The sequence below is a fragment of the Cornus florida genome, unplaced genomic scaffold, assembly GCF_030987335.1.
Source record: "Cornus florida cultivar Cherokee Brave unplaced genomic scaffold, ASM3098733v1 CherokeeBrave_3.0.0_Hap2_Chr01, whole genome shotgun sequence".
In the NCBI taxonomy this organism is placed as follows: Eukaryota; Viridiplantae; Streptophyta; class Magnoliopsida; order Cornales; family Cornaceae; genus Cornus; species Cornus florida.
In genome coordinates, this window is record NW_026775571.1 from 85,460,583 (window position 1) to 85,476,304 (window position 15,722).

At 37.5% G+C, this 15,722-nt stretch overlaps 1 protein-coding gene across 1 annotated transcript; it reads left to right on the plus strand.

Annotated features, from left to right (window-relative positions):
- The first annotated feature begins 319 nt into the window (after positions 1 to 319).
- On the plus strand, positions 320 to 2,879 carry LOC132276655 (disease resistance protein RUN1-like). The gene is made up of 3 exons (XM_059778199.1): positions 320 to 739; positions 1,710 to 2,057; positions 2,151 to 2,879. Exons 1-3 carry the CDS (start codon positions 320 to 322, stop codon positions 2,877 to 2,879), a joined length of 1,497 nt encoding a protein of 498 aa, XP_059634182.1.
- The last annotated feature ends 12,843 nt before the right edge of the window (positions 2,880 to 15,722 follow it).

A 15,722-nucleotide genomic window follows, 5' to 3' on the forward strand; every position in this document is an offset into this window, starting at 1 on the left:
GTCTTAATTAGGTCTATGGATGAAGGAATTATTGCAATCAAACACAGATTTTCTGGGAAGAAAGTTCTTGTTGTCGTTGATGATGCTGATAACAGAAATCAGCTTCATGCACTTGCACTTGTGGGAAAATGTGATTGGTTTGGTTCAGGAAGTTAGATAATTGTCACAACTAGAAACAAAGAGATCCTAAATCTGCCTCAGGTAGATTGTAGGACTTACGAACCAAAGGAACTGAATTCTACTCAATCTCTTCGACTTTTCAGCAGGCATGCTTTTGGAAGGGACCATCCCCGAGAAGACTATGTTACTCTCTCTATAGATGTTGTGTCTACTACTGGAGGTTATTGGTTCACTTTTTATTGGCATCGAAAAAGAGGAATGGGAAGATACAATAAAGAAGTTGAAAAGAATCAAGGATAAAGATGTGCAGGATAAGCTGAAAATAAGTTACGATGCATTAGATTATGATCAAAAACAGATATTTCTTGATATTGCATGTATTTTCATTGGGGTGGATAAAAGAATTGCTTTCCACATGCGGAATTATCCCAAAAGAGAAATTGGAGTTCTTCGTCGCCGGTCGTTGGTGAAAATTGGAGATAATAATGAGCTAAGGATGCATGACCAGCTTAGAGACCTTGGTAGAGATATTGTTCGTCAAGAAAATGTTGAGAAGCTGGGGATGCGTAGTAGGGTGTGGTTTCATGAGGAAGCCATCGACGTATTGGAGAGGCATACAGTAAGATCCAACTCCTTCCTGATGTCCTTGTTATGCATTAATTTTCTTGTCACCGTACTAACACAATTATGTATGTGCAATTAACTACTCAAAAGCAGCCCTTTATACATTCTCTTTCTACTTGGCCCATTTTAGGATTTTTAATGTCAAGAATCTCCAGCAATTTCTCCTCTCACACGTTTTCAGTTATATCTCTCAACTCCTCCTTTCCATATTCTTCTAAATTTGTCATGTTTTTTATATGATCAAGCAGATTAGTTAATTATCTTTATATTTAATTTCAAGGTGAGAAAACCTTACATTTTTATAATTAATAAAACACTTTCAATAAATCTTGCATAAGGTCGGTTCTATTGTTCTTTAATTTACCTTTTATTTTTTAATCTATAAATATGTTTTATTTAAAAATGTGAATTAGGATTAGTAAAAATTTCTGAAAGGAAAAAAGAAGGGGTTGGGTAAATTAATACCATTTTTGTTTTATTTATTTAAAAAAGAAGCTCTTGTAATGATAAACAAAATATTACCAAAAAAAAAGAGAGAAGATAATTTAGTAAATAAATAACCAAGATTTCTAACAAAAATTTGTAATTTTGCACCTCAAGAAGCAAGAACAATATTATATATATATATATATATATTTTAATATAGAATGTTAATTAATATTAATTATATTACTACATGAATATTCTCTTGTATTGCCTTGGCCTCAGCTTATATTGAGCCACTCCTGCTCAACAAGTCGGCCATTAAAAACCTATAGCCTGCAAATGCCACTTATGGCTGTACCCAAACCATTGTTTTCAAGGACATTAATTATTGAGCATCCTGATATAGGTTTCATCTCATTATTAATGTTAAATTTCATTCCCCCTAATTATCACTTTATGATAGATTACCTCTCAAATTCTCACCTTTTGCAGATCATTCCCCCTAATTATCAACTTATGTAAATGTTCTCTTTTGGCAGGGAACAACAGAGGTTAAAGCTATCTGTCTTAACTTAAAATCAGAGTCACAGGTTGAAGACACTGAATCGGAGTCTGAGGTTGAAGACTTTGAATTAGAGTCACAGGTTGAAGCTGTCTGTCTTACAAATGAAGAATTTGCAAACCTATCTAATCTAAGGTTCCTTCAAATGGACTTAACAAAACTGGATGGAGATTTTAAGGGTCTTCTTTTAAATTTGAGATGGCTTTGCTGGAAAGGATGCCCTGAAATTTTTAGCCCAACCAATTTTCATCTAAAGAATCTGGTCATTCTTGATTTATCAGAGAGCAAGGTCACAGAAGACTGGGAGGGTTGGAATTATATCAAGGTTTCATCAATTTCTCTGCTTTTGTTTCGTGTGTCTCATCACATAATTCTCTGTAATTGATTCTAAGCAATTCTCTTTTTCCTTATTTTGCAGATTGCAACAAAATTGAAAGTTCTAAATCTCACAGGTTGCAAAAACATGGTTAGGACTCCTGACTTCTCTTCATATGCAACTTTAGAAAGATTGATTCTTCAAGACTGTTGGAATTTGGTTGATATTGACCCATCAATTGGGCATCTCAAGAGTCTAGTTTTCTTAAATTTGAAGAATTGTGCTGAACTCAACAGGCTGCCTCTGGAATTTGATAAAGTGGAAGCTTTAACAGAACTCCTTATCGATGGTACTTGTATAGAAGAAGTCCCTATTGGTAGAGGAGTTATGAAGAAGCTTGAAACTCTCAGTGCCACTTATTGTCAGTCATTGACTCAAATTTCGACCTCAATTGGTTCGCTAGTGAAATTGCGACGCTTGTCACTAAGGGGCTGCAAATTAAAAGAGCTTCCAGACTCCATTGGGAAATTAGAATCATTAATTGAGCTGGACTTGTCATCAACAGCCATTACAGAATTGCCAGATACTATTGGCAACCTAAATCGTTTGAGAATTCTTAAGATGGAATCTGGTTTGATAGTGAAGTTACGTAGTACCATCGGAATGTTACTGAAACTTAAAGAGTTACATGCCTCGGTTTGCAGTTTGAGAGGCGAAATTCCCAATAATTTTGGGGGACTATCCTCTCTGAGAATCTTAAGATTAGATTCAACACGTATCTGTGGTCTACCAAGCATTTGTGGCTTTCTCACCTCCAAACCCTTGATTTAGGGCATTGCAATAATCTTGAGTTTATCCCAGACCTTCCCTCTAGTCTAGTGAGTCTAAAAGTCACTTGCAGGTCCATGGAGACATTTCTAAACCTTCCTAGCCTGGTGAACCTAAAGGAGTTGGAAATTATTGAATGCTATAAGCTGTTGAAAATTCCTGAAGGTATTGGTGCCCTTTGTCGGCTTACATTTCTCTATGTATATAATTGTGAACAACTTCAATGCCTTCCAGCTCTTCCCTCAAGTCTTAAGTGTCTCAGTTTACATACTTGTGGACACCTTCAATGCCTTCCAACTCTTCCCTCAAGTCTTACGTCTCTCATTGTGGATAATTGCGAACAACTTCAATGCCTTCCAACTCTTCCCTCAAGTCTTACGTCTCTCGATGTAGAAAATTGCGAACAACTTCAATGCCTTCCAGCTCTTCCCTCAAGTCTTACGTATCTCAATTTAGATAATTGTGAACAACTTCAATGCCTTCCAACTCTTCCCTCAAGTCTAAAGTCACTATATGTTAGAGATTGTAAGTCAATGAAGAGGTTGCCAGATCTGTCAAATTTGAAAAACTTATCAAGTCTACATGTTTTACAGTGTTTAGAATTAAGGGAGATTCCTTGCCTTGGAAGATTTGAACTCCTAATAGAATTATTTTTAGATGGGTGTGAATCACTAGAAACATTACCTGATCTTTCCAACTTCAAGAAGGTAAGGAAATTAAGTATTGCAGGTTGCAAGAATCTGAATGAAATTACGGGCCTTGATAGATTGGAATCCTTGGAAGATTTGAATATGAGTAGTTGCACATCCTTGGAAAGATTGTCTGATCTATCCAAATTGGAAAAGCTGGAAGGATTAAATCTCCGTCACTGCCAGAAGATACATGAGATTGAGGGTCTTGAGGCTTTGAAATCCTTGAAGGAGCTGAACTTGTCAAGGTGCGTGGCCTTGGAGAGGATACCTGATCTGTCAAGACTAACAAATTTAGAGGAATTGCAACTTTACAAATGTGAGAAACTTGGTGAGATTTGTGGACTTGACAAACTCAAACTCCTAACAGAGTTGGACTTGTCATGGTGCACAGCCTTGGAGAGGACACCTGGTCTGTCAAGACTAACAAATTTAAGGAAATTACTACTTTGTAACTGTGAGAAACTTATTGAGACCTTGAGACTTAAAGATCTGGAACTCCTAAAAGAGGTTGACTTGTCATCTTGCACGGCCTTGGAAAGGACACCTGATTTGTCCGGACTAACAAATTTAGAGGGACTGCAACTTCGTAACTGTGAGAAACTTAGTGAGATTTGGGGACTTGACGAACTGAAACAATTACAATACTTGGACATTTCTGGATGCAAGTCACTAGGAAAATTACCAGACCTTCCAAACTACTGTTTTGTTGAGCGTGGAGAGCGCGCAAGTCACTAGGAAATTGTAGGATGTCACGGTAATTATCTATTTTCTGCTAATCTATTTTGTCTTCGTATGATGGTTTTCCCCCCTTAATTGATTGTAACTGTGATTGTTTCTATGTTCTCTCTTTCTGTGTTTTCTTCTGTTAGGGCGTAGTCACTCTCTCTATCTCTCCTCCCCATCATTCTCAAGAACTCTTCCACTTTGAGACGATTTCGAGATTATGGCTCATTTTGAAGCGAATGGAGTCATGGAGACATCGTTCTATAATTCTTGTGGATTTTAGGGCTCAATTTCGCAATTGAAGCTCCAAATTCATACAAGCATGTCAAAGGAATGAATGAAAGATCAATTTCATAATCTCTTAAACGTCGAGAGGCCATTAATCTGTTAGGACTCCATTTCATGCATTCAATCAATCTCTGAACTTAGAGAGACAATCTTTGCTCGAGGTAATCTAATACCTTTGCGACACAACAATGAATTGATTATTTTGATATTTTAGTTGGTTTCCTCGTTAGGTTTTGAGGTCATGTATTACAGAACAATCTTCGAAGCTTTAAAGGAATCAAAATGTTTTCCTTACATGTTTTCTTTCTTAAAATTGGTTGGATACAGAATTTTTGGCTCATATTAAAGTCAAAAAAGTTTCTCAGAGGTATTTTACTTAAGACTTATCAACTACTAATATGCAGAACATTTGATATTTATCATGTTCGAATATTATATATTCTACTCAATATATAATATTCGGGATGCTTGGAGGGCTACGCCTCTTTGTGTGTGGTGGTGTATCTGGCTTGAGAGGAATATGAGATATTTTGATGGGAAAGAGATGTCGACTTCTTCTCATAAGTTTTCTATTTTTTCCACTCTTTTTTGTTGGGTGTCAGGGAGAGATTATAGATCTTTAGAGGAGATTGTCGATTTTTTGGCCTCTTTGAAGTCTTAGTGGTCTTTTATGGCCCTTTGTATGTCCTTTGGATTCCGCTCCCCTTTTGAGCGTCTTTATAAAATTGTTACTTATCAAAAAAAAGAAGATATATGTTAATAATGGTTATATATACCCATCAAGTCCTCAATTCTGGTTTGAGAGCTGGGAAGGACTAATGCTTCAATTTTTGCTTCTATGGAAAAAACACACTCTGTAGTAAGGTCGAATGTCTTCATAAATACTAAGAGATTCATGGTACAACTTAATTAAATCATATTGTTTGAACCATATTTTGAATTTTGATGGCTAAAAATGAATAAATAAATAAACTCAAAAGAGAAGCTCATATTTGTTGAGATGGTTAATCTTGTATTGGCTTGTCAAGTAAATTTTTTTCGTATGAGCTGCATTTATTTTGCTAGAGCTCAAGTGCCCTTTTTTTCCACTAACAGGAGCTCAAATATTGCTTCTATATACTCCATTGTCGAAGCCTCCACATTCTTATTGTGTTAATTCATCGATCTTGTATTAATTGTCGCTTTTGTAGCAGAGTCCGCAAAAAGTTAATGGGGCTTATTGATTGAATTCCTTTATTTAATTTACCACATACATGGTAAGGAATACCACATAGCAATGGAAATTTGCACTAATAGTTTCTCCAAGTTTCCAATCCTAACCAAGTTTGAAGAAATGAGATGTCATAATTTCTTTTTCAGTAAAAATTTCTAGATTATTAGAAAATAATAGTAGTCTTTATTTTTTAGTTCCTACCTTTTGTTTATTATTTGCATGTATTTAATCTTGATATACAGGTATGCATGATTTGATGGACAATGCAAGTCTTGCTGGAGAGGATAGTTGATATACAGGAATGCATGGAGATACAGGAATGCATGGAGATAGAGCATAGTTCGAAATTTCGGGCAAGTGGTTCTCCCTTTACAAGCCTGAAGAAGGTGGACGTGGAAGATGAATAAAAGAAGCAACAGATGCCACCTGGTACTGTCATGACAAGGCTCATTCTAATCATGATTTCGAGGAAGCTCATAAAAAATCCTAACACCTAATTATGCCTTTTGGGATTGATTTGGTCTCTAATATCATTCAGGTACCTAATAATCTATGTGTGTGTGTCAACATGTGAAGTTCTATAGTAACGACAATTAAGAACATTGTATCATTTCGGTAATAGTCTCAAACTGGAATTGGCACAATATAGGAAGTGACAGCCCTTGCTCAATTTTGGTGAGATTGATCATAGATCTCTAAACGAATGCTTGCTTTCATTTCCTCATAGCTATGCTATGGTTGAGTGGTATTTTTGGTTGCTTAACCAATTTTGATTTCATTTCGTAGATTTGGTCGCTGTTACTGCCCATCCATCTTTGGTGCACTTGATTGTTGAAGCTGTGAGGGTCGGGTGCTGCCTTTCGACTCTGTGTTGGTGTCAATTTGACTTGTCCTGCTCTTCACTTGCCTTTTATCAAATTTGATGCTACTTTTGTTCTTGACTTGACTTATTCTTTGGTTGTATGACGCAGATCTTTTAGTTATTATTTTGAGTTGTGGTGCTCTTTAGTTAATTTGCCTTTGGTGGTGTTATTGGATGATGCTGCTGCTTTTTAGTTAATCGTCTTTGGTTAATACGGCAGATCTGATGTATACTATTATGCATAATTTCCTCAGCCTTGTATATCAGTTTGTATAATTTCAGTTGTATATATATTGACTAAGAGAGAGTAAAGGAGCCGGATCTGCTTAGTTAGAGAAAGTAACAAGCTGTTAGCACTGATATTCCGAAAAGAGGCCACGTGGCCGTATCGAACACCTATTCGATACGAAAATGTCCAGGATCCGATAGGATACGTGTCCGATATCGCTGAGAAGTATCCAATTTTTTAAAATAAATTTTTGAATATCGGATACGGCTGGGATATGCTAGAACACATTTAGGATACTTGCGTTTTAGGCAAATTTGTAATTTTTTGTTTTATAGAGCAGGGGTCAATAAGTAATATTAAAAACTTTATTGGTGATTGTAACTAAATAAAAGTATTATAAAAGCACCAAACAAGCCAAATCTGTAATAATGTAAGGGAGAATTAGATTCAGAAGAAAAATAGAAGTAAAAGAAAAGTAGAGAAATCACACCAATGTCAAATCCAATCAAACTCATCGATAAGTCTTGCGTCTAAATTCAAATAAGGTGCATAAAATCAGTACCAATTTTGTTTTATTTTTGAATTGATTTAGTTTATAAATTAAATATAGCTTGCCTATTGTTTTGTTTCTTATTTAGAAGTAATTATCTTTAATCCATTTTGTTAGAAAAATATAAGAAGATCGATATTTTTTTAATGTATAATATTGTACTATTTATTTATTTGATGTATCTTTTTTGTATTCGTATCTTATTTTTTTTTTTAGATTTGTCAAATCGGTGTGTAACTTGTGCTCCGTGCCCCTACTTTTTAGGTAAGAAGGAATAACCTTTTTTTTCCTTTTTCAGGGCTATTCTGGTAAATAATATTGTTTATTTTTTATTAATTATTATTATTATTATTATTTATTTTATGACGTTGATGATGAATGAACATAAATTATAGGGCAAATTTCTCAAAACTCCCAAAACTATCAATAAGTGATCATAAAACCCCAACTAGTTTTTAAAACCCCCAATAATATAGCAACATTATCATGTTACCCCAACTCTGGTAATTGGTCGTTAAGGGTATGTGAAATGATTAAATTACCCTTATTATATTCCCTTTTATTTAAAAAATCAAAAAATCATATTTTTGAAATTACAATATTATCCTTTAACACAAAACGACCGCGTTTAGTGTCAACATAGTTGGATATCAAAACCCCGTCGTTTTATTCAAGGCAGCAGTTGTATTGAACAAGTCGTGTGTATATATATATATATATATTGTTACACTAGTCTTAATCACAGTCTTGATGGCATTGACCTTTTTCACCGACACGATCAGCCGACTATCCATCATTGCCTTGTACGTCGTTCCCCATCATACCCATCCCGAGCAGCTCCGCCGAAGCCTTCATCAGCTGCTCCAGAGTATACATCTCTGCTTCGCCGCTACAGAACACCAAATATCCACTCTTTTTGCGGTGTTGTTAAACACCCTGAATCTGAATCTGGGTTGTTTTCTCTTTAACTTATGATTCATTCTCTACAACAATCAATGTGTTGTTGCTTGTAGCATTAGTATTTGCATTCTCAGGACTAGACATTGTTGATTTTGACGATGACATTTGGTGTTGTCGTTTTTTTATCAACACGAAGCAACACAGAACAGCTGTGATAAGGATTAGAATTGTGATGACCAAGAGTATAATCACGCCGATTCTCTTGTGCTTCTTTGGCAACGGCGGCGAGATAACCACTCCCTGTGCGGTCTGGAGAAGAGGCGTAGGCGGCGAGGCGGCGGCGCCGGAGGATGAGTTGAAGAACGGGGAAGTACTGGAACCGCATGCTTTGTCGATGATCTCCCCGTAGAGGCTAGGGTTCCATGAAAACGAAGTTGTCGTGTTCATCTGTGGAAGCCATGGTCGATCTAAGAAATTACAGGCCTAGTTTCGGCTTTCTCTCTCATTATTTTTGCTTATATACATAATATTGTGTGTGTTACTGTGTTTATATTTCTATGAGCCAACAATGGCCTCATCTTTGGTGGCTATTAGGTTATGCAATCTATGAGCCAACCACGACCCGTCAATCAACAATTACTGTATTAGTGACCCAATTTGGTTGTGCCTCTAATTTTGCCCTGTTATAGAGGTCTGGTGGTGTCTCTAATGTATATGGTCAACTATGATGGTCTCCAAATCACCAACCTGTGATGAAATCATGTTGGTTAGATTCAAACCCACATATAAGCATGTATAAATTCATAGAGTGGAGAGAGAAAAATGGGTTCAGATTATGAAATGATGACAGGTAGAATTCAATGGTTTATATATATATGTGTGTGTGTGTGTGTGTGTTTTGGTTTATATATGTGTATATCTATATATTGATTTGTATATCTAAACTTCATGATTGTTGTTCAAGGTGGGTTTATGATAGTTAAGCCTGTCCAGAAGGGTGAGTGGAGATGGCGGCGAGTAGAGAGAGAATGACAAGGAAGAGAGAGAAGATGACTAAATTGTGGGTTTTAACTGTAACAAATTTGGGGGTATTTTCGGAATAACACGTATAAATATATTTCAGTTGTTTGGCACATGTTACTCCAGGGGTATTTTCGGTATAACACATTTAACTACACATCACTTCTTTGGCACATGTGACAGCAGGGGTATTTTTATCACAAAAGTCAATTTGTCAAAACATTTGTTAACCACGCGCTGGGTTAACGGGACCAATTGCCAGAGTTGGGGTAACATGATAATGTTGCTATATTATTGGGGGTTTTAAAAACTGGTTGAGGTTTTATGATCACTTATTAATAGTTTTGGGGGTTTTGAGAAATTTGCCCTAAATTATATTGATGGAGAAAGTATGAAAAGCCACAAGCGATAAGGGCCCAGACACAACTAAGGAACAAGACCAAGTCCGGCCCAAACACAAACAATACAAGAAATTTTGCATTATTATGCCGTCTGCTAAACGATGTCCAAGTCAAAAGGACGTAGGTTGCATATCACTATCATGAATTAAGTGTTGGAAAATGTTTAAAAATTATAAAATTAATATCTTCGAAAATATATTTCTATATAATTAAAAATTAATTTATTTTGATTCATTCCCCTTCAGTATTCATATGTTCAAAAGTATTCATATGTATATACATATTTTTTTTGAGTGGTTCATGTATCACCAAGTGAAATGTTCCTACATTATTCATATTTGGCATTTGGTTTTATTAATGAATCTATTTGATTAACTTAGATGAACCTAAGTTCATCCCATAAAATTTATGAGATGATAGACGAAAGTATAAATTTGTTTTTTTCCTTTTGGAAAATCGCTCCCACCTCTCTCTAACTTTCTCTTTCTAAACTTTCTCCTCTCTGCACCACCAGACCCTCTCATTCCCTCTGTTTTCTCTCCTGCTCCCTTCCATGGGAGTGGGGAGGTGATATTCTGCCTCCCACGACTGCAATAAACTCGGTGTGTTTTAATAAGTGCGTTTCGTAGGTGTTTTTTTACGCCGTTTTTGTTTTTGTTTTGCTAGATCTGCTCATGTTTGGTTCGTTTTTGGCTCGCATGGTTGGATCTGTTATTTTCTCTCTGACTAGATCTCTGATCTAGGTCTATTTTGGTTTGTTCTCGACTTGATCTAAACTTTTTCTCCTTGATTTGATCTTGTGCGGGGTTTTGGGTGGTCTTCCCCCTATCGGAGCGCCTTGTGGATGTAGCTTTGGAGATATTGCCTTGATAATGGTTTGGGTCACTCCTGTTGCTGCGATTCTCCCTTCACTCCTGTTGCTGCGATTCTCCCTTCACTCCTGTTGCTGTGATTCTCCCTTGGTGGTTTTCGTTGCAAAGCTTTGGCTCTCGTTTCTCCACAAATCTGGAGCATGTTTTTCATTTTCCTTGTTTTGCTTTAAGATTTGTATGCCCTTACTGACTTGCCTTTTGCTTCTGTACTGTCGTTATGGCTTCGTTTTTGTGCCTTTGGAATGAGAAAAAAAAAAAAAAAAAAAAAACAGGGGAAATATGATTCTCAAGGTTTGTAAAGATAGTTTAAATAAATACTAGGAGATTCATGGTCCAACTTAATTAAATCATATTATTTGAACCACATTTTGAATTTTGATGGCTAAAAATGGGGGGAAAAAACTCAAAAATAAAAGCTCATGAGGCGTTTCCAATTTTTAGCAATTTTCATTTTTCTGGTAATTCGTTGGTTCAAGGGTATTTCTGTCTTTTTGCGTTTTGTGGTTGGGTCCAATTGCATTTTGTGCATTTTAATTTATGTGGATTAAGTGGTATTTGTATGTGGTGCATTTATGTGTGTGTGTGATGTAGAAATTGGAGTAAAAGAAAAAGAGAAAAGAAAAGGTTGGTGGTGGGACCCACCACTCACACATTTAATGGTCTAAAGACCATTTTTGATCACCCATTTTTTTTCTCTCCCCGTAACTTTCTCTTCCTCTCTCCTTCTTCACTTGTTTTTCTTTTCTTTTTGGAATCAAACTTCAAGCTTTGATTCCATCTTCATTACTTGGAATTTTGGAGTGCCGTTTGAGGCAAAACAGAGAGCACGACGATCTCTAAGCGTGAGTACCCTTAATTTCAGATTTGGTGCTCCCTTTGGATTTTGAAATTTGTGACCCATCTTAAGGGTTTTGTGCAATTAAGAGGTAGGGGCTTTCTAATCCGCATATTTTTGCACTTTTGTGAGCCAAATTACTTGAATTGTGTCTTATCATGCTTATTTGTGCTAATTGTAGTTTAAAGTGATTTGATTGTGTATATGTGGTTATGTGAGGACATGTATTAAATGTATTATGTGGAAATCATGTTTATATGATGAATTTCTATGCTTATTATGTTGTTTACATGCTATGAATGATGGATGAAGGCATGTTTCGTTGTGTTCTGTGAAAATCCCTTATTGTTAAAGCATTAAAAGTATGAGACATGCATGTAAATCATTGGGTTACATGATAGGTAATGTTTTGGATAAAGTAAAAAGGGATTTTCTGGAGAAAATTGTATTGAATCGGTTTTGAGAAAACCCAGTCGCTGCGGGGGTACCAAAGGGCCGGAGTGTTAGTATAGCCTAGAGGGAACTAGGGAGTCGCCTTAGCGTAGTTGAGCTAGTTGGGCCCATAATGACGTTGCGGGGGTACCAAGGGTCAGGGACACTAGCCAATCATTCTCTCGTGTCGCTGCGGGGTCACCAAAGGGCGGGTTATATTAACAGTTTGAAAGTGATGATTTTAAATGTGAAAATGGGGAGCGACATCGGCATGCATTGCATCCCCATTGCATCATATTATTTATGTTGAGATTGGAAACCATGTTGTATTTTCCCGACATTGTATGACCCCGATTTCCATGGTTCTATTCTTTGTTTTGGATTCACGGGGACTTAAGAGGTGTGTTTTAGGCACCACTTACTGAGCAAATTGCTCACCCCACCATATTTAATTTTTTTTCAGGTCACGGCAAGGAATTGGCGGATGAAAATCCACCACAGGCTTGAGAGAACTTGAAGAGTATTTTGGATGTAAATTTTGTAGAACTTGAACTCGTTTTGTAAGCACATGTAACAGATGTATTAAGTTCAATTGGGTTGTCAATGATGATGTAATTTGCTATTGAAACTCTTTTTGATGTAAAATTGTTCAAGGTGTTAAGACTATGCATAAACTTTATGTAACTAATTCATATGACTTTGTTACTGTGATTATATGTTGTACCCTTGTCAATAATTGTAGAAAACCTCATTCTTGGTTGTATAGGATGAGTTTGGAATATTTGCAAGGTTTCCATTCCAGTTTCTTCTCTTTTTCTTAGTGCAGCATCTCTGTTCCTACTTCAAGGCTTGAAAAAGGCATTTCGGTCGACCGAAATGGCTCATTGGTCGACCAAATCACTTGTACCCTCCCAGTATCTCTTGTTTTAGTCGATCGAAATAGGGTTCAGTCGACTGAATCATCTTTGCACCCTCAGGATCTCCTGTTTCGGTCGACCGCAATAGGGTTCGGTCGATCGAACCATCTTGCTGCTCTTAGGATCTCACTGTTGGACCCTTTTTGGTTTTAGTTGGGGTGTGCTTCGGTCGACTGAAGCTTTCCATCGGTCGACTGAAATACACTGGTTGGTTTCACTTTGCTTTTCTTTTCCCCGTTTATCCACTCTTAACTCTTGGGTTTGCTTGGATCCTTGGAAAATCTTAGTTTTGATTCAAATGAGTATGATTAGACGCTAGACATGATGAGTTTGACGTAGTTGACCTCGGGTTCGAGTCAGGACCTGGCTAACGATTCGGACCCCCGGGTTCGGGTTGTCACAGAGCTACCTTCCATTTAAAATGATTAACTGAGATGTCCCAGTCTTTATTATGAATGACTTGATAAGGCTAATTCCAACTGTGAGACAATTTTCAGTCGGTATACTCATCTGAGTCCTTTTCATGATATGTGTTATCGCTCTGGCTGAAGAACGATCTCTTATATTTGGTATCATTTTCATCTCTGGCGAGAAGGGCTGGCTTCTTCTTGCCCTCTCATTCCTTCCGTGCACTCATGGTATCTTCAGCGTTGATGTGTTTTTGTGCTCTGATCAGCAACTCTACCATGCTGGTGAGAGGTTCTTTTGATAAGGAGAACAAGAATCTAGAGGTTTGGAGTCCTCCTATGAAAGCGGTCAAAGCTACCTTGTCGTCCACCTCTTCTACCTGCAACATCTCTGCGTTGAATCGGGTGATGTATTCCCGAATTGACTCTTCCATTTGTTGCTCCACGGTAAGCAAGTAGGTAGCCGGCCTCCTATGCCTCTGACCTGCCATGAAGTGGCTCACAAACTGCTTGCTCAGTTCTTTGAAGGTGTTGATGGTTCCTAGCTTCAGCTTGTTGAACTAAACTCTTACTAATCCATTAAGTGTAGTGGGAAAAGCTCGGCACATGATTTCGTCTGGCACAGCGTGTAAATGCATAAGAGCTTGAAAGGTTTACAGGTGATCGAGGGGATCTTTGGTCCCATTGAAGCTTTCGAATAAAGGCATCCTGAACTTGCTAGGCAATGGACATTTCATAACGGCGGGGCTGAACAGTAAGTTGGTCCTTTGTACTAGGGCATCTACGGCGGCAGGACCTTTCCCTTTCATATCCTGCATTACATCTTCCATTTTCCCTTTGAGAACCTCAATCTGCAGTTCGAAATAGGTAACTTTCTTTGTTGTTTCCTTAAGACAGAAAGCTATGCCTTTATGAGGTTGGGAACTCCGTGGGAGAGATGGGTAGACCACCTCTCTATGTCGGTTTCCCACCTGGCTTTGTTCCACTTGGGTCTCATTTTGGGGGGGGGGGGGGGGGGGATGATTATCCTGCTTTTCAAGGTTCCCATTACCTCCGTTTGGATTTGAGAGATCTTGTCGTGGCAAGTTTTGTTAAACCGGTGGAACAAGATGTTGCAAGAGCGCTGTATTTTGCTGGATCAACTGGTCCATATCCTGACTTGGAGTTTGGACCTGCAGTTCTAATGCTGCAAGCTGTGTCTGGTCGTTTGGGATGTCTAGGTTTTCACCTTACTCAACCCTTTAACTAGATCCCTGTGACGGTGTTCCTTCGGTAACCATACTGGACCGCAAACTTATATACCCAACCGAGTAATTAATTGATTCAAGGGAATCGTCGTCTACGCCAACTGTTGAGGGTGAAATTCATGCGGTTTGATACGACACCATTTTCCTACAAGGAAGAGAGGAGAAGGTCGATGAACCTTAACGGCACCAGTGTGGTGCCTGCCAAGAACTCTCCGACGATCAATTAATTGATTTGGGTCTTTTCACGTTTCGCGTACGGGTATTTTAGTTGAGTCCACTTGCATTTCATACATTTTATTTTATGAGATTTATGTGGCATTTATTTGGTGGTGTATGTATTTAAATATGTGTGAGGTATAAAATGGAGACAAAATGAAAAAGGGAAAAGAAAAAAAAATTGGTGGGCCCCACCACTAACCACATAAGTTGTCTAGAGATCACCTTGCTTCCCCACTTTCTCTCTCCCCGCTGGTTCTTCCTCTCTTTCATTTCTCTTCCATTTTTTTTCTGTTTTTGGAAACAACCTTTGAAGCTTGATTCTATCTTCATTAGTTGGTGATTTTAAGTGCCGTTTGAGGTAAAACGGAGAGCACGATGAGCTCTACGTGTGAGTAGCAACAATTTTAGATTTGGTGCTTCCTTTGGAATTTGAAATTTGGAACCCATTTTAAGAGTTTTGCATCAATTTGAGGTAGGGGTTCTAAATTCATGTTTTTCTTGCTTCTTGGTGAATTATATCTCATAAAATGTTGCAAGCATGTTTAATTTGAATGTTAATTATCTTCAAGATCTTCTAAGTGTTGTTTAGAAAGTACATGATTATGTATATGAGTTGTTTGGTGTGAAAAACATGCTTAGATGTTGTTTGGTTATGTGTATTGTGTTGATAAATTACTTGAGATGATGAAAATGGAATATGCTTAATTGTGTAGTGAAATTTCTCTAAATTCTATGACATTGAAAACATGGGACATATACATGTGCATAACATTGGGTTTTCATGAATGGAATTGTTTTGAAATGAAAAAGGGAATTTTGGGAAAAATGTTTTGATGAATCGATTTTATGAAAACCCGGTTGTCGCGGGGGTACCAAAGGGCCGGAGGGTTGATACAGCCTAGAGGGAATTAGGGAGATTGCCCTAGCGTGGTTGAGCTAGCTGGGCCCAAAATGACGCCGCGGGGGTACCAAGGGTCAGGGACACTAGCCAATCCTTCTCTGGTGTCGCTGCGGGGTCACCAAAGGGCGGGTTATATTA

Excerpts from the sequence above, each read along its gene's own strand:
- LOC132276655 (XM_059778199.1), top strand. The coding sequence starts at position 320 with ATGTTGTGTCTACTACTGGAGGTTATTGGTTCACTTTTTATTGGCATC. Across the intron at positions 740-1,709 it reads ACGTATTGGAGAGGCATACA|GGAACAACAGAGGTTAAAGC; the intron begins GTAAGATCCAAC and ends CTCTTTTGGCAG. Across the intron at positions 2,058-2,150 it reads AGGGTTGGAATTATATCAAG|ATTGCAACAAAATTGAAAGT; the intron begins GTTTCATCAATT and ends CTTATTTTGCAG.